The 18962-nt window shown below is 41.5% G+C and overlaps 1 protein-coding gene and 1 non-coding gene across 2 annotated transcripts; one reads left to right on the plus strand and one right to left on the minus strand.

Annotated features, from left to right (window-relative positions):
* Positions 1–12954: 12954 nt before the first annotated feature.
* On the minus strand, positions 12955–17290 carry ACTRT3 (actin related protein T3). The gene is made up of 2 exons (XM_019735557.2): positions 16581–17290; positions 12955–16001 (listed from the first exon to the last, which is right to left on the minus strand). The coding sequence occupies exons 1-2, from the start codon at positions 16778–16780 to the stop codon at positions 15083–15085; spliced, it is 1119 nt and encodes a 372-aa protein (XP_019591116.2). The 5' UTR covers positions 16781–17290; the 3' UTR covers positions 12955–15082.
* A 1022-nt stretch (positions 17291–18312) lies between these two features.
* Positions 18313–18385, plus strand: TRNAV-AAC (transfer RNA valine (anticodon AAC)). Its single transcript has one exon. It is a non-coding gene; the product is annotated as a tRNA-Val (tRNA).
* Positions 18386–18962: the final 577 nt, after the last annotated feature.

Genomic DNA, 18962 nt, shown 5'->3' on the forward strand with positions numbered 1-18962 from the left:
GTTAACACAACCCCCTTTTTGTTTTTCAACTTTCATGTATTTTAAGTGTGTTTTTCCAGGACTCATAAGCTCCAAGTCAAGTACCGTGTTTCCCCAAAAATAAGACCTAACTGGAAAATAAGCCCTAGCATGATTTTTCAGGATGACATCTCCTGAACATAAGCCCTAATGTGTCTTTTGGAGCAAAAATTAATATAAGACTGATCTTATTTTTGGGGAAACACGGTAGTTGTTTCAATCTAGTTGCGGAGGGTGCAGCTCACACTGGCCCATGTGGGGATCGAAGCAGCAACCCTGGTTGTTAGGAGCATCGCACTCTAACCATCTGAGCTTAAGGGGGCGCCCCCTAGGTTAACACAACTTTAAAACGCCTACCCCTCCTTCTAACCTCCCTCAAGGGAGCAAATAATCTTAATTATCTCATAATCCAATCCCCACCTTGTTTTCTCCCACCTTTATGTCATCTTCATTATGTTCCCTCCTTAATCTAAAATGCATAAAAGAAACTGCAAAACTGTTTGTTATTCTCCAAATCATTTGAGATCTTGCTCCCTGGCATATGTCGTCAGTTTGGCTCAAATAAACTCTATTTTATAAAATACTCTACAGGTTTGGACATTTCTTACTTTGATGGTAATTATATATTTGCTAGTTTACTTGTCACTGTCTTCTCTCCAGTTTACTGTCGGCGACCCTGAGGGTTTCCCAGCATTATGCTATCCGGCATTCATAGCAGCTAACATACCGCCAACACACAGCAGGTACTCAATCGATGTTTATTGCATGAATGAATGCATGAATAACCAGATCAAAAAAATAAGGAAACATCCTACAGAACGCCTTTGGGAAATACTGAGATACATAGTGTGAAATTGAGAATAATATTAGCTGGCTCTTTGTGGTCCTATTAAAAAATCAGCATCTGAGTCTCCAAGACAAAGACCAAGTAAGGTCAGAGTTGGTGCCGGGAAAAGGCAAGAATGAAGACAAATGTGGAGAAAAGTAGGGAGAACTGGTGAATTCAAAGTATTCCCTCTATTCCTCTCCTTTGCTCTCTATAGAACTCTGTTTTAATTCCATACTTTGCACTAGCAGAGAAAATTACATTAATGAACAATTTTTCTGGTTAAGGAATAAAGAGGACCAAAGTTTTGCTGCCCCTAAGCTGCCTTTTGGGATACGGATTTTAGGCTGTTTATTAAGAAACAAAAGACTCAGAATGAACCTTTGACTCTCTCTCTTCCTACGTAAGAGATTCAGATAAAAAAGCTCCTCCAGGAAGTGAATCTTAGGATGTTGTCTTAGCTTAATTTGAATTAAGTCCGGTAAACAGGAGCGCTTCAGGCAGGCGTCTGTTAGCTGGATACCCCTGTGCCCCATTGTTTCTGAGTTGCCCAGCAAGAATTTTCCTGCCATGTGTGTTCTGCTCTTCCTCAACCTGTAAATCACCCATTCCCACTTCTGAAATCTAATACCTTGTTACCCACCCCCCTTTTCTCCTTTGTCCAAAATGCCATACATACACCTAACGTTGCCTCACTGTTGTGGGAAATTTTCATGCATATGTGAATTCCCCATGCACATGTATTACAATTTGATTTTCTCCTGTTAATCTGTCTCTGTTAATTTGATTATTAGCCCAGCTAGAAGAACTCAGACGGTGGGAGGAAAAGTATTAATTCTTTTTCAGCCCCCACAGGAACACCTTTCTGTCTGATAGAGAAGGGGAGATCTGTGAATCAGTGAATGGAAATCAACCATTCAGGACCATTAAGATCAGCCCTGCTACTTTTTGCTAGTGTCAGATTGTTGCAATAAATACCAAAGGAGGACTTATTCCATAACAGGAATAATATGTTGGACAGTCACCCTACATCCAAAAGTATTAACTCTTTTTAAACATTAATTTTAAGACAAAAATTAAACTAGACAGATATTCCCACTTCAGTTATAACATTCTTCATATAAATCTTCATGTAATAAACAACCAAATAAGGTGAGAGCTAGTGCCGGGAAAAGGAAAGAATGGGACTCGGAGGTGGAGAAGGGCAGAAGAACTGGGAGTTTTCATTATTGTGTGTCTCATTATTGAAAAGCTACACACAACACAGACACACACAAAAGGAAAGAGTCTTTCATCTCTAAGGAGAATATTCCAAGCACACTCTGTGGTTCCAACACCCTCGCCTTTGCATTTACGTAACATTGTTGTCAAGATTGGTTCTGCCCCAGAATTCAAGTCCCAGTGCCTCTACCATTTGATATTACAATCACAAACTGCATCCATGGTATTTGGTAGTTCCAAAACATCTCTTACAGGAGAAAATTTACTTGTAAATGTATAATAGTATCTGAAAGTTGCAAGCCCTGTCTTTAGAAATGGCAATGCCACTTATCATGGTGCCCAGGGTCTGGGAGTACAAAGTGGGAGAAGAGCAGATCCAAGAAGTCTCTGAGGCAGGCCTCCCATGTCGCACAGAACATTTCCTTCTAGGACAAAAGCCATCTTACCCCTCTTCTAGAACAGGGTCATAAGGCGATTACTTGGCAAGATAGCAATCATACTGCAGTCATGCCAACCCTCCTGCATCAGTTAAGGTACTTTCCAGTGGAAGCAACAAAACCCCAACTCCAACTGGCTTAAACAATCAAAGAAATTTATCAGCTCATGTATTTGAAAAGTCCAGAAGTAAAGAAAGCTTTTACGTAGGTCCATTAAGGGCTCCACCTCTTTCTGTTTGTCTGGATTCTGCCTTTCTTTATGTGTTGACTATCCTCACTCAGACTGGCTTCCTTTCTTTTAAGGAGGGCGCAGCTCACAGTGGCCCACGTGGGGATCGAACCGGCAACCTTGGTGTTATTAGCACCACGCTCTAACCAACTGAGCCAACCAGCCACCCTGGCTTCCCTTTTAATTGCTAATAGCAATTAAATAGCAATAGCAACATTGGTTTCATTCCCATCCAAGGAGAGAGACCCTTGATTCATGCAACCATAACCTGAAATGCTAGACTTGCTCCAACTGGAAGACTCCAGAACCCATCAGGATGGCAAGGGAGATGGGATTAGAACGATCCTGAGTATAGACACGGGTCAATCCATCCTACCTACAATGCATGGCAGGAGGAGAGCGTGATGTAGCAGAGGCACCATATCTCCAAATCCAGCCTTTGCATTGATAGATTCATGCAAAGAGATTCATGCAGTATTTTTAGTCATTCTTTCTCTCTCCCTTCCCGCCCTCCCACCCAACACACACACACATTCTCCCTGCCATCTTTACCTTCTTTGTTAAAATGGATTGGCAGTGAAAGCAAAGTAGGAAAGAGGATCAGGAAAGATAAGACAGGGAAGATATGTGTCTTTCATTTTAGTAGAAGAACTCTGGAAAATATTCAGTGATTCAATCTGCAGTTACCTGAGGTCTGCAGCTGTGGCCAGATCTAGTGCTCTAGATTAGCAGATGTACGTGGCGATCAAGAAAAATTCTATTTTGGAAAATTTTAGAAGAGAAAGCAAAATAGGTAGATTAACCAGAGGTATTATACAAGCCTGGACAATTCTTCAAACCAATTACAGCTGGTCCTCCATATCTGTGGGTTTCGTATGTGTGTGTTTCACATCCGTGGATTCAACTAACCATGGATTGAAAATATTGAAGAAAAAAAAAATCCCAGAAAGTTCCAAAAAGCAAAACTTGAACTTGCCATGTGCCAAGCACTATACTGAATCCACAGGAATAAAGTGATGTATAGACACACCCTGCTGTAGCTTATACGCAAATATAGGTTATATGTAAATACTACACATTTTATATAAGAGACTTGAGCATCTGAGGATTTTGGTATCTGTGGGGGGTCCTGGAACCCCTTGTGTTAGGCATGAACTCTTAATAATGAAGTAAAGAAATAAAAATATGGCAAATGTACATAATAATTATTCACAATAGCTGGGAAAAAAGTATCCATCAGTAGGCAGTGTTATATAAATTATAGTACATCCATTCAATGGAACATTAGGCAAGAATATTAAATAATGGTTCTGAAGGCTCTGTACTGTCACAAAATAATGCTTATGATTAAATGAAAATACTTTGAGAAACAATTATGTAAAATACACATGTAAAAAGAGACTGGAAAGGAATATACCAAATGATACTTGAGTTTTACTGAAATGTGATTGTTTTCTATTCTCAATTTATTTTGTGATACTGTTACATTAATTTTATAACTGAAAAAATTAGAATGCATTATTACTTGGCATGTATCTACTTAGCGGTTTGCCTCTGCACTGGTAAAACCAGTTACAATTAGGTGACCTGTCCTTTGTTCCAACAGCATTCATTCATTTCCTCAACAAATAATTATTGAGCACCTATTATGTACTGGGCACCAGGGAAATCAATGAAGTATGTGATTTAGTCCCTGCCCCTATCCTTGCAGCCTAGTGAAGAAGACAGGCAATGAGCAAATAATTTATTACTAATCAGGAAAACATGGTATAAAAGTAATCTATACAATATCCTAAGAAGGGGAACCTACTTTAAAAGAGGGTCAGAGAGGCTTCTGAGGTGGTGGTATTTAAGTTGAGATGAGGATGAGAAAGTGCCAAAAACTCCTAGTGCCAGGGCGGAGCAATTTAGCAGATACTATACCTACAGTAAGAAAACTTGGCAAGCCAGGAGAAAGGAGGCCATTGGCTGAAGCACGATGCAAGAGGGAAAGAAGAGTTAAAATGAGGTTGGAGAGGTTAAGCCAGGACCAGATCAGGCAAAACCTTGGTAAAATGTTTGTCTTATTTCCAGTGCAATGTGAAACCATTGAAGGGATACGTGGAGAAGAAACATTGTTGCTTGCATTTTAATAAGATCATTCTGGCTGCATTGTGAGGAATGATTTGGTGGTGAGTAGGGGAAAAGATAAGAAGCTGATAGACTAGTCAGGTCTTTGCAGGAGACAGTAAACTGGATTAGGGTGGTGGCCATGGAGATGAATTAGACTGAAAGGCTTCAGGGTGTGTTTTCAAGATAGACCAGAAGATAGGGTCGGGTGAGGGAAGAGTGAGTCAAGGACCAGGCCCAAATTACTAGTTTGAGCAATTGCATATGTGGCAGCGGCACTTATAGAGATGGGAAAGGTGAGAAAGATATAGATTTGGGGGATAAAATGAAGAATTTAGTTAAATTTAAATAACACTGAACTGCAATATATAATATTATACAATAATCCTCTCCTGGAAGACTTAAGGATGGGGAATATCTTTTTCACTTTTGAAGTCTCAACATTCTGAATAATGCAACATGTTACAGACTAGGCATTTAGTAAACGTTTGTTAAATGTCACAGCTTTGCAAATATTTCATTCTAGTTATTGTGAAAAGCCTGATTTTAGACAGTTTTCCTTACCAAGGCAGACAAGGAAAAATGGATTGACTGTTAATTATTCTTTAACTTAAAAAGGGAAAGAAAAAGTAGGAGCTTCTTATTTTTTAATTCTTTGTTTGTTTAGTTAAACTGAGATGGAAGTTAAAAGCTTTAATGTGTGTGTTTAAATTCTTGGGCCTGCTACTGACCTTCTTCAAGTGATTTTACCTCCCAGTGTTTCAGTTTCTCCATTTGCAAAAGGGAGATAATGGTAGTTGACTTATCGCACAAGGATGTCATGAAAATAAGTCAGATAAATTGCTTTGCCCTCCTTGGAGAGGGGCTCTAGAAAGTAAGCATTATTAGATATGATGATGAATACCCACAACTTCAAAGATATTTTTAAATTGCCCCCCAAGTCTTTGAACATGTTAAGCCTATAAATAGCACCGTGTTAGGTGTTTATACATTTCTGGCGAGCTTTCACCTCTTGTTAAAGCAGTAAATGGTCTTTGAACAAATATATTTCTCATTCTTTGATAACTATGCTTCCTTGTTTGTACACTTGAAAGATGATTATCATCTGGCATATGAGGTCAAGTTGAACTCCTTGGTGCCATTACAGTTCAACTGCAGCTTTAATTGAGTTTTTCTTCCAAGGTTGAAAATAAGTCACTTGGTTCACTTTAGTAAGCTACCTGCATTCTAAAAAAATGATTATGAAGTGAATACAACTATTTTCTGTAAATAATACGTATAAATGTTTTTCATTTTAGTCACAATATCCTCATTCAAAAATTGACGTAAAAATTCAGTATTTTTATTTGTTCATTGATGGTTTTTGTTCTGATAAGCTTTCCTAAAATTGCTTTTAATAACTACAATTACATGCATTTTAACATTTCTATTATAGACAGTCATGGTATACACACAAATATCACCAAAGTAAACATCTACAACTCTTAAGACAAAATAAAAATAGTAAACATCATCTAGAACATTTCTTATTGCAGATGTGCATCAAGTTCATAGTTAGTTATATAAAAAATGCACAAACCATTAGCACTTTCATCCTTATCCACACATTCCTTACCTATAGACCCAACACAAATCAACTCTTCCTACTAAAGTAACAATACTGCCATCAGAGTGCTGTAAAAGCATTCCTTGAAAAGTAAGAGCATAAGACCTACTTCTCTCTTTAATAGCACCCTTCCAGGTAAGTCTTGGTATATGTATTTGACAGGTGTGGAATTTGAAGATGGGTGACTTACATGAGATTCCCCGACTAGGTCAGAACACAGGCTAAAAGTGCTTATCCACAAGGGTACCTTCATTCCCATTTCTTCCTGTTTCTTTTTTTTCTCAAGGAAGAAATGAGAATTGAGGCAACACAAATGAAGAAAGACACTGCACACCTGATGACTTTCTAGGAGGAGAGATCTCAACTAGGATAGAGGAAGGGTATGGGGGAAATAACCTCAGCTCCACTGAGTGATGTAGAAGCCTCCTCACAGGTGTACCAGGATCTGACAGAATGGGCACCGAAAGACTGGCCTATCCTTCAGGCAGAAACACAGAAACAAATCTGCTAGGCCCTATATGTGGGGAAGGCGTAGTACTACTATTTCAGAATATTATTAAAGTTTAATTTTGAAATTTCTGTCTTTAGTGATAATCTCAGGGGCCTATGAAAGATGCCAATAGCATAGCCTCTTCTCAAATACAATTTATCTTGGGTAGGCCTTGAACTGGTGGGATGGCCCAACTCCCATACTTCTAGGGAAGGCATTCTCGACTTCTGGTATCATTCAATTTCCTTAGGCCAAAGGTCATAAATAAGTAGCCTAAAACAGGGCCAGATTTTATCTCAAAAGGTTTTTTGTCGGCCCATTGCAATGACTTCTGACACCAACAGTGGAGTTAGGCCCAACGTCACAGGTTAAGGGCACAGTCCTCCACAAGAATGCCCTTACTTCACACACCAGCCACATGTTCGGGGGTCCACAGTCTACCTTTGCTTCTGACCAACTGGCTACAAATTCAGAGGTTCCCACTACCCCCCTCAGGTTTGATAATTTACTAGAATGACTCACAGAATTTAGGAGAGTGTAACACTGATGATTACAGTTGTATTGTAGCAAAAGGATTCAAATCAGTACCAGCCAGAGGAACAGATGCATAGGGTGAGCTCAGGGAGGGTCCCAAATGGGAAGCTTCCATTGTTCTCTCCTGTGTCCTCAGGGACACATCCTCCCAACACATTGATATGTGAGAATACAGAGTATTGCTAATAGGGAAGCTCATAGATTTCAGTGTCTAGTTTTTACTGGGGCTTCATTACATTGGCATGATTGGTTGAATCATTGGTTGAATCACATAACTCAGTTTCTGGGCCCCCAGGGAGTCAGAATGATAATCCCATGTTTAGTGTTTCTGGTGTGACCAGCCCCATCATAAGTCATCTCATAAACTATTAGATGTAGTCTGAGGGGCCCACCATGAAAAAGAAAGGCACTCCTATCACTGGGGAAATCCTAGGGAACGGAAGCTACTTCCCAGGACCCAGGACGCAGGAATGACGGCCAGCCAAATTCTTTACTATAGAACCACACAATATTCAAATTTTAGCTCACATTAGCTACCAACATTTAAAAATCGGTGTTCACATAAAAATCTAAGCTTTTTGTCTTCTCCTTTAGTACTGGCAATGTTAGGCCTCCATTCCCACAGGCTGCTTCCCCTTTTAAAGGGACGCTCATTCTCTCCACTGTCTCCATCGTCTCTGTTCCTTATTCTTGGTGTGAATCCTGCCTGTTTCCTTCATGTCCACTGCAGACATTTAAATTTCTAAACCCTGGCCTAAGCCTTCTGTATTTTTGCTGTTTTTACTTCCATCACACATTACTACCTTAAAAGAATAAATGGGAGAAGGAATGACAATTACCTTTTGTCATTTTCATTCTCATCTTAGTTTAGAAGCACTCTTCTTCCTCTGACACTTTGTGTGAGCGGGGATGAATGTGTGAGACATGTATGCCTGTGCCATCTGTCTCTTCAATCTTGAGCCAGGCTCGTAAGAAATTTTTGACTGCAGAAGCAGGACAGGCTGAATTAAAACTCATGTCATCTTCAAAGTCAGGAACTACAGCCAACCCAGCACTGTAGAAAAAAAGCCTCTCATTCTGAAGACAAAACAAACTTGTGTCTCAATATTTTTAAAGCTACAGCTTCCATCATAAGCCTAAAATTCTCACATTCTCTTTTGTTAACAGAAACTCAACATAAGTAACACAAAATAATTGGGATAAATATTGTTATTTTCAAACTCCATATACCCCTTCTCCCATACACTCTTTCGCAAATCACTTGTTAAATAATATAAAAGGCATGAAAGAAGCCCCTACTTCAGGGACCACGTGGACACCTACAGGCGCTCTCAGGTACAGGTGTCACATAGACCTGGAAGTACAGATCCTCAGTATTCATGGATTCCGTATCTGTGAATTCACCTACTCACTAAAATTTATTTATAATCCCAAAATCAATACCTGCAATGTTTTCATAATCATTTATGGACATGTGTAGAGCAGTGAAACATTTGACTCACCTGATATGAAGGTTGCCAGCTGAGGTCAAACAAGGTAACACTATCTTCCTGTTCCAAAAAAGAACACTGTAAACAAGTGCCCTTTTTGTGGTCTGTTTACTGACTTTTTTTTTTTTTTTTTTTTTTTTGCATTTTGGTGCTTTTTGTTGGTGATTTTGCTGTTTATAATGACTGCCAAACGCTGAAGTGCTGTCTGGTGCTCCTAAGTGCAAGAAGGCTGTGATATGTCTTATAGAGAAAATACTTAGGTTAGAAAAGCTTTTAAGCTTTGTAAAGGAATGAGTCATGCTGTTGCACATGAGTTCAATGTTAATGAATCAATAATATATATTAAATAAGGTGTCTTTAAACAGAAACACAAATAAAACAAGATTATGCATTGATCAGTTGATGAAAATGTGACCAGAAGCTCACAGGAACATAATTCTGTATTTCCCCTAGGAGAAATGATTCAGTATTCACTCACTCAGTGTTTATTGTGACTTTATAGAACATAACTACCACAAATGGCAAAGATCAACTGCCCTTTTAAAATAGTTAAAACACACATTGGCCTTTCCAGTATAAAAATCACAGCAAAGAAGGTTGTGGAGGCAGGAGGGAGGGGTTTGGGGATCGAAGCTAAGCTCACAGGCAAGTAACCATCATAGATGTTATTTTAAACCAGAAATGATGGAGTTAATGTTAGTCATCTCTCCCAGGCAAATCAAAGCAGCATTAAGGTACCACACAGTAAATAGAACCCTGGACTTGAAGTTGGGAGGTCTTGTTGCTGGTTCCAACTCAGCAAATAATTAAGCAAGTCATTTAAACCCATCTAAGCATCAATGTATTCATCTGCTAGAGGGATTTAAATCTTGTGGTAATAAGAAGTTCCATTTGCCATAATTCTTTATTATCTGCAAAAGGTTTTCATGTAAACTACCTCATTGGGTGAACTTGAAGGCCTCTCCTTTCTCCAAAATTATTTAACTTAAGAGAATAATTTTGCCAAAACAGAATATATCAAATGTTTGTAATGCTAAGAATTTCCCTTTGTAATGTTTACAAGACAGAGGGAGGATTTCAAACATAAGAACTAGACTACAACTATGGGCTTATTTTTTAATTGTATTTATTAAATCACTATTTTCTTTTTAAAAATGAGGAAAGTACTCCCAGATGGCCATCCTTTGCCTCAGTCCCCACACCATCACACACTTTCCAAATGCGGAGAAACAAAAGTACCACTAGATGGAGCAGGAACAAAAGCCATCTATTTGTATTTCAGGGAACCCTGGCAGTCTTCAACAGATCTCAAAAGATCACCTTCTGAGTAAAAGGAAGTTTAGTGAAGCTAGTTACTTCAAGAAACTATAACATCAGAACTAAAACTTCATTCAGTTACCCCATGCTCTTTCCCGCAAAGCATGCTGACTGGGGAAATTCTTTTTCCTCCTTACTGAGAACATTACCAGTAACCATTCATGACTCAGGCTGGGTATCACCCTGGTAATTTGCCTTTATAATGCAGGCGGCGGGCTACTCTCAACAACTGCCCCCAGAAAAGCTCCCTTAAGGACGTGAAAGCACTGACTTAGGATGTAGCCACACTAAGCCTGAAGCGAGGTTTTGGGGATGAGTGGGCAGAAGGGCCTGTGGGTTGTACCTAGTGAGCCATCAGTTTATTTTCTGAAAGGAAAAACCAGACCCAATTCTTTGGGGCTAGGGGTATATATGTTTCCTTGTAAACTTATTTTATCTGACACCACTTAGTACTTTGCGTCCAAAGGCAAAGATGAAAATCAACGACCATTAAGAAACAGTTTTCAGTTTTGAGAACACACTAGACCTTCTAGTTAACGAATACTTATGTTTAATGGTCTCACACACACACACAAAATCACTGCTCTTCCACACACGATTCAGGGGACTGGTCAGGATCTACTTTGCGAGCGGCAAAAACCTAAACAAAATCCCCAGAACAGGAACTGATAATATGGTTAAGAGGCAACAAAACCAGACGAGGGGGATTAGGAAAACAAGCCCCATGTAGGACCGGTGGCAGGCTACTCAGCTCAATTCACTGCCGATTCATTTGGGCCAATTTGGAAGTACCCTCACGTGTCCTCCTGCACTTTGCACGCACCCAGGTCCCATCTGGGTCCACAGGCCCACCGCTGACGGTGAAAGGAAACGGACGCGCACAATCAGAGCTGCCTTCCAGTGGGAAAGCCGACTGCGCCAGCCCCCACCCCCCCACCGGAGCCCCTCAGCAAACTCCGTATGTTTGAGCTCAGTCCCGGATGCAAATCCCACAGCTCAGGGAAATGCACCACGCGCGGGGACCCGCTCCGTTACTCTCCCTGCGGCCAGAGCCTCTCCCTTGGCCCCCGAGAAACCCGCGGCTGACAGAGTCCAACTCTTCGCGGCGGCATCGGGAACATCCGGGGAAGTCCCAGGCCGACCGCGGCCTCCAGGCGGGGCGCGGGGACCGGGCAGGCGAGCACCACAGGTTGCTGGGAGGGGTGAGCTGGCCAGCCGCTGACATTTTTTTGTTTGATCTAGACTGCATGGTGGACAGGGGTAGGCCAAGGCTTTTCCGCCCGCTGAAAGTCAGCGAGAAAAACAACGGGCGGGGAGCAAAAGCACGGCGCCTACACCCCTCTATACTAGGGTTAGGGACAAAAGACCTTCACCCGACCCAGACCAGCCGCGCACCCGCGGCATCTCCTTATAAAGGAGCGGCTGCCGCGGGAGCCGATTGGCCGAGGTCCCACCGGGGCTCTCGCGATATCTGGCCTCTCAAAAAGTTTTTTTTTTTTCCTCCAAAGTTCTATTTCCGGCCATGAGGTCAGTGGCTGCCCTTCCCCCACGTCTGTTTAGGGGAGCCCTTGGGTCTCCCGGAGTACTTTAAAGGAAGGTAAAAATTTGATTTGTGCTTCAGAGTTCCCTTTTCCATACGCTATGGACCAGGCGCGGTGCACTACGTTAAAAAAAAATGGAGTTCACAGAAAAAGTCTTCGGCCGGGACACAGAAGTGATTCTCAACTCTGATCGTCACAATTGCTAGAGAATTTTACAAAAATGAATTCCCCGGCAGCACTGACTAAATCAGAATCCTGACTCGGCTCGTTGGGCAGACTCCGACTTCCTGACCTGCTCCCTTCTTCTTAGAATGCATTCTCTTCATCTCATTGAGAAGAGGATGGGTTTTATTCACTCTGACTACTGCATTCTTTATCTTAACCTGAAGAACTGAATCTACCTTTTAGTAGGAAAAAAATGTTCACAATCGTTGGCTTTGCTTTAATGTGTCGAGATTAGCTTTTTAAAAAAAGGTACAATCTACCATAAATAGTGGGGTTTTTGTGGGGTTTTTTTGTTTTAATAATGGCGGGTATAATGCTGTTTTACATATAACTGGCTGATCTTAATCAGTTGGGTGAACTCCGCGGAGTTGCTATTGGCGCCTCAATCTAAGAGAAAAGTAAAATGTTGGGGGCGGGGGGTTCTGATGATTGTAAGGGCAGTGAAAATATGAACGGAATTTTCACTTTATTCCCTATCCCTAGATTACCTGAAAAGGATCATCTATGACCTGATGTTAGAGGCTGGAGTCTGTATAGGATGTTCCTGGACGAGTGTTGGGTTAACTACCTAAGAGACAACAGTTAAGGATTGTGTGCCTGCCTAATCTAGCAAACTACCTGGGAATCACTTAGACTTCAATCTCTTAACCTGTTTACATCTCAATTTCTTAATTTGTAAAATGGGAATAACACCTGTCCATCTTTCTGGGCTCATGTTTAAATTAGATAAATATACGGTTAGCTCTATTTTTCTTTTAGGGAAAAAAAGCACTTTTGTTACATAGGACAAGGGTCTCAAAAAAGTCTGGGCAGTTCTCATTAAATGCTTTTTTTGCTAAATGTTAAAATGTAGCACAGTATTTTGCAGAGGCAGCTATAAATAGGATGAGCACAGGAACCCAACCGGATTAGTGTAGCCAAACTGCAAAAACCAAGGGATTAGTGTAGCCAAACTGCAAAGAAGAAATCAATATGTAATTAACCAAATAGTCTATGTAAGCAGTGGCTAAAGCTCCTTTCTGAGACACAAAGCTCTCTTTGTGAATCAGTTGTCTCCTTTACTTGCTGCAAGTAAATAAAACTACTTCACAACAACTATGTCTCCCTCTTGAATGGGACACCCCAAGTGGTGAACCCCTTGAGTTCCATAACATTTTAAGAATTCTAAAGTGAGGGGTTGGGATCAATCTCTCTACAGTGCTTATGAATCTATTGAGTGCATGATCAATTCAAACTGCCCTCATTTTCTACACCTTATCCGATCTTGTCTTGCTTTACAATCACTAAAATGGGAGACACATGCCAAGGAGTGAAATGCACATCTTCACAAATGCTTGACTCCGGCCAAACTGAGTTACTTACTGCTACTTGTATATACCCATTATTTTTACACCTTGGAGCCTTTCCCTAATGTTCCCTCTGCAGGAATATGCTTCTGGTGAAGTCTCCATACATACCTACTGGGAGTGCACCATAGAAGGCATCAGGGAATGGGACAGAGATGAAAAGGGAAAGCCTCAATCCCTGTCTTCTAAGAACATATCTAGTGAGGAATAAAAACAAGCAAACCAAATGGTAAGGCTGCATAAATTAAATGGCCAATAGAAGTACAAGGAATATGTGCTGGAGGACATAATTTAAGACTCTATGGAAGAAGTAGCACCTGAGCTGGACCTATGAATTCTCTAATTCTATAAGCAAAAGAGTGCCTTAGGGACATTATCTCATTTAAACGTCACAATGACATTGTGAGACAGGTAGGGATTAGCAATCCCACTTCATGGATGAGGAACTTGATTTTCAAAATGTTTAAACAATGTGCTTAAATCGTGCCCCTGGTAGGTGGCAGGGCCTGCATCTAAACTCAGATATGCTGCTCCTAAATTCAGAGGGAAGGGCACTCCATTAGATTTAAATTCCAGGTGTCCTTCAAGTCCATTCCCAAAGCCAAATCTATCAAAAAGTCTTTCTTGAGCCCTCAAGGTATTCTTCCTCCTAGGAACCCCTATAGAAGCATTTCATACTTCTCTTAGGACACACTCATTATCTATGTTGTATTATTGTAATTAAGGTATGAATCTCACCACTTATACTAGACCGCTGGCTTTCCTTGGGACAGGATCTGACTGCTGACTTAGCACTCAATTGCTCTTAGCACAGTGGTTTGCACAGAGCAGATACTAAATACTTTGAGTTATATCAATACTGCCATCATTCTTTCAATCACACAGGTCATTTCAGACCCTTCTTTCCCCCTTCACACCTATCTAATTAGGCACCAAGACTTGTCAGTTTTTCGTAATTTCTTTATAATTCCTATTGCCTATAATCTCAAGTACAAGACTTGACTACTTTATGTCTAGACTAATAACTTTTTAACTGATCACCAAATCTTCGGGGCCTTCCCAGTACAATTTATCCTCCAAACTATTGCCACATTAATTTCTTTATATCTCCTGCTTTTAAATCTTTAATTGTTCTCCTTTGCCTACAGAACACTGAACACAAAGCCTTCCATTCCCTGGCCTTAATTTATCTCCATACTACTTATTGCTCTTAGTCTATTCCATATAAGCTCTTCATTTTAACAAAACCATTCTATTGAGCATACCTTGGCTATGCTTTGTTCATTTTCATCTCTAGCCCCTTGCTCATTTCCATTATGCTTTTCTGGATATCTGCCCTCTTCCCCTCTCCCTCTACATATCCATGTTGGCATACCTCCACTATGAAATCTTTCCTCATAGCAACCTTCTTTCCTTAAATGTTATCAAACTTAAATCTATATCACTCATTTGCTCTCACTCCAAGGAAAATGTAAGATCTACAAAGTCAAGAATAATGCTTCCTCTAGTATTAAATTTGGTCCTACTCAAGAAACATCTGTTTGACTGCTTCACCATTATTTCCCATTACAGAAATGCAACAAAGATATGGACATTCCACTAATTGAAATATTTTCTGTTCGCCCAGAAACATAATATCCAAAGTTTTCTCTCCCATACTCAAAACATTTTCTTCTAACCATTTTATCTGTATTCAGAAGCATCTTTGATGTACGATGTTGGGTCCGACTTCTTTAAATTCTGCAGCAGTGATCCACATGTCCTGGAAGGCAGACAAGGATGCAAGAATAGAGCCTCCCATCCACACCGATATTTTCCTTTCTGGGGGAGCTATAACCTGCACAGGGGTATTGGCAGGCACCACCTTTGCTATATCTTTAACTAGTCGCTTTTCTAAACCAGAGAACAAGGTTGATCCCCCAGCAAGGATAATATTGGAGAAAAAGGAATTCCTCAGATCTGTATCACATTGCATTATGCTGCTGAAGCACATCTTATCAATGCCAGGAGTTGCAATGTTCATGAGAGATGGAGAGAAGAGGGCCTCCGGACACTGAAAGAGCTGGTCATGGAGCTTGATCGTCTTCCCATCAGGTAGTTGGTAAACTTTCTCTATACTAGCAGGTTTCTTGGCCATTTCCTCCTCATAGTTCATTGCCACATAACAAGCTATTTCCTTAATGTCTGCCACAATCTGTCTGTCTGCAGCACTAAGCAGCATGATTCCATGGTCCTTCAACAGCAACATGAGGTGGTTGGTGAGGTCAAGGCCTGCCAGATTTAGCTGCTGGACAGCATGAGGCAGACAGTAACCTTCAAAGATGGGCACACACTGGGTAACTCCAGCACCTGCACTCATCACAAAGCCAGTAGTGAAGCCAGCAGCAAAGAGAGCCAGCACCCCCTGGATGGACATATAGAAGGCAGGAACCTCCAGGTGCTCAAAAAACACTTCAGTGATCTGTTGTCGGTTGGCCAGTGGGTTTAGTGCTGGTTCTGTAATCAAGACTGGGCCATCACAGGGCTTTAGCTTCAGGTTATGGTCATAGATATGTTTCCATGTGATTTCCATGTCTCTCCAGGAAGTAACGAGACCACGCTCCACTGGGTAGCTGTAGGAAGAGCAATAACATAAATGACAGCTTTAATTTTTCCAGTTTCTACCCTTCAAACCTGGGTTTATCTCCATATTTATTACCAGTATCCATTTATGGGCAGTGACTGCCTCACAGAGAAGGTAACTGCCAGCAAAACTTACCACAGCTACCTTCCTCTGCAATTTTTGTTTCTTTCCACCCCCACCACCCTCCTTGGAAGACCCTTTGTGACTTTAAAAAAATTGGGGGTTAGGGTGGGGTGAAATCTTCACATAATAGTTTTAATGTCAGTTAATTGAAGAAAAAAACACCCAAATGACAAAGGTACCATAATTAAGTAACATCCTTAAATGAACGTGTATTTTCTGAACGATAACTTTACACGTTTGAGTACATTAGTGTAGTCAAAAAGCAAGTGATATTCACTCAGATGTTTGGCACCCTCAGAGATTTGTGGCCCACGCGTTTGCAATAACGTTGGCCTGTAGAAACTTGCCTGGCTTCCTTACCCTCTCTCTCACCCTGGCATCCCCCATCTGGGCTTTCCCTCCTTCCCCTCCACGCGGGGTCCTGCCAGCCGGAAGAAGGCGGTACCTGATGGACAGAGAGCTTCTCCTGGCCTGCGCTTGGTGGCCCAAGCACAGCTCCCCCGCGCCCTCGGCAGCACAGCTCCCACCCTTATCGCGGCCGATAATGTTTGGGTAGACAAACTGGGGCTCCCGGGACCCAGCCAGGCCCGCCTTGATCACTCCGGAGCCGTTGTCGATCACAACCGGTAGCTGGTAGTAGCTCATGCCGCCGCCGCCGCCTCTGGTTCCCTGGCCGCTCGCGCTGTCCTCGCCGACCAAGGAGGGCGCACAGTGCGCGGCGCAGCCCCTGGGAAGCCTTACAAGGTTCCAGTGATGCGCGGGGGGCTGAGGCCTGGACGCCGCGTCACAAAGGCCCCCTCATGGCCCCTCGGGGACTGAGGCCAACTGGTACGGATCGAGGCAGAAACAACTCAGGGCCCATAGACTCTCCCGAGGCTCGGAGCGCTCCAAACCACCGCCGGTCTTTGGGTCTCACTGGGCCGGGTGACTCCCTGCGCTCTGGAATCTCCGAATGCCATGATCAGGAAAACCCGACTTTCCTCCCTAAAGATACAAATCTAACCTTTAACAAAAGGCTTTCTCTGATACTTCGATGAGCTATGAAAATTGTATTTCCCAAAGCCATTGGTTGAATTCTGGTTATTACAGGTGTCTGTTCAAGGACCTGCAGAAAACTCTGGAAGACGCCCTTGAAATTGGGAAAAGGTGGAGATTTGACAGGGGAAAGTTGTCGCAGAGGGGAAGCACGGTCCGTGCTTCTGAAACCCTCGTGAACTTCTGAACAGAAGGGGGAGGAGGTAGGGAAATGCTAGGATTTAAAGTAGTTTTTAAAAAACTTTTATCATTGTTTTTATGTAGTGGACAGTACTTTGTCGTGATTCTTTCCTGCGGTTTCCATGCAAAATGTATTCAAAACCAAAATGGTAGGATCTCGCTTTTTATTTATTTTAGCAATCTCATCAGGTTATCTCCCGGGGTAGTATGGAAGCCCATTCTCATTCCCTAAAAATTCTTGATTTTTAGGCCTAAGAATGTGTCTGCTTCTTTGCAGGAAAAGTGATATTCCTTAAGTCATAGGAAGTTCAGGCTTAGAAAAATTTAAGCACCTAAAAATTTAAGTGCCAAAACGTGCATCTTGGTGTGTGGTTTTTTTACCTTCTCAATTTTGTACACCTTGTAGAGCGAATTTTAAAGTAAGTATGCAAATTAGAAATTCCTGGTTAGTCTACAGAAGCAGGGAAAGAAATTCAAAAACTTATGTACAAGTCCCTCCACCAGGGGCTGGAAGAGTCGCTTTCTTGCTGACTAAAACACAGTGTTGGAGTTCGGTGTTGCGAACCGAACAGGAGCCGCTGCAGGAGCAGGGACTCCAGGATCCGCGAGCCTCCTGCTCTCCTAGGCCCACCGAAGCCCCATAACTCGCCTGAGATTCTCAGCAGCGCGATGCGGGTGAAAGATACATAATCAAACACTTCTTTCCCATTGAAGAAAGTGTACCCCAACGAAGGGCAACTAGCGGGTGGCTGGTTTCTACAGCAGTACCTACGGGGCTTTGAAAAAGTCACGCAAATTCCAAATTTTGATATGGTAGCACTACTTAATTGGACATACGTTATTTTCCCTTGTCTGGGTTTATTTTTTCCTTCTGTGCGAAGGGACAATAATCTTAACTTACAGTTCATAAACTGCGTGTTACATCTATATCTAGGAGTTTCTGAAAAGCAGCCACCAGCAAAGTTTCCGTAGTGTAGTGGTTATCACGTTCGCCTAACACGCGAAAGGTCCCCGGTTCGAAACCGGGCGGAAACAAGCTTCGTTTTCTTTCTTAAAATGAATTCTGGCATTTTAAAAGATATAATCTTGATAATAACTTGCCAATCCTTGGAAAATTGAACTTTCAGTTTGGGTGATATTTTATTTGTTCACCAAATGTTTTTACTGACGGCTTGCCATGTGCAAGAAGTGTTCCAGAATTAAAAATTTTTTTGAGTTCAACTTACAACCTGATATTGGAAAAATGTGATGTACAGCCTGGAAGGGGATATCAAATAGTGTAAAAACTCAGCCTGTGTCCTCCTGAGCACTGTATTACAAGTCATTTGATTCTCCATTAGTTTTCCCTTGAAATTGCAGATTTCTCTAAACGCCAGAGACCACGCTTTATTCTTATTCTATATACTTAGTGTCATGCTTGGCACCTGGTACTCATAAATTTGTATTTCTGAATTAATAAATTACCTAAAAGGGTTCCAACAAAAAATGAAACTGGAATCAGAAAGAAAACTCAGAAATATGAAATCAAGAAAGAACGAGCCTCAAATGTTTTCGTTATAAATAAACAACGGCTTTATGCACAAATGTGGTTCTTACTGAGTAGACAAATAAG

This window comes from Rhinolophus sinicus, linkage group LG01, assembly GCF_036562045.2.
Source record: "Rhinolophus sinicus isolate RSC01 linkage group LG01, ASM3656204v1, whole genome shotgun sequence".
In the NCBI taxonomy this organism is placed as follows: domain Eukaryota; kingdom Metazoa; phylum Chordata; class Mammalia; order Chiroptera; family Rhinolophidae; genus Rhinolophus; species Rhinolophus sinicus.

Coding starts and splice junctions, on each gene's coding strand:
- ACTRT3 (XM_019735557.2), bottom strand. CDS start 16,780: ATGAGCTACTACCAGCTACCGGTTGTGATCGACAACGGCTCCGGAGTG. Junction 16,002..16,580: donor AGAAGCTCTCTGTCCATCAG/GTACCGCCTTCT, acceptor CTCTTCCTACAG/CTACCCAGTGGAGCGTGGTC.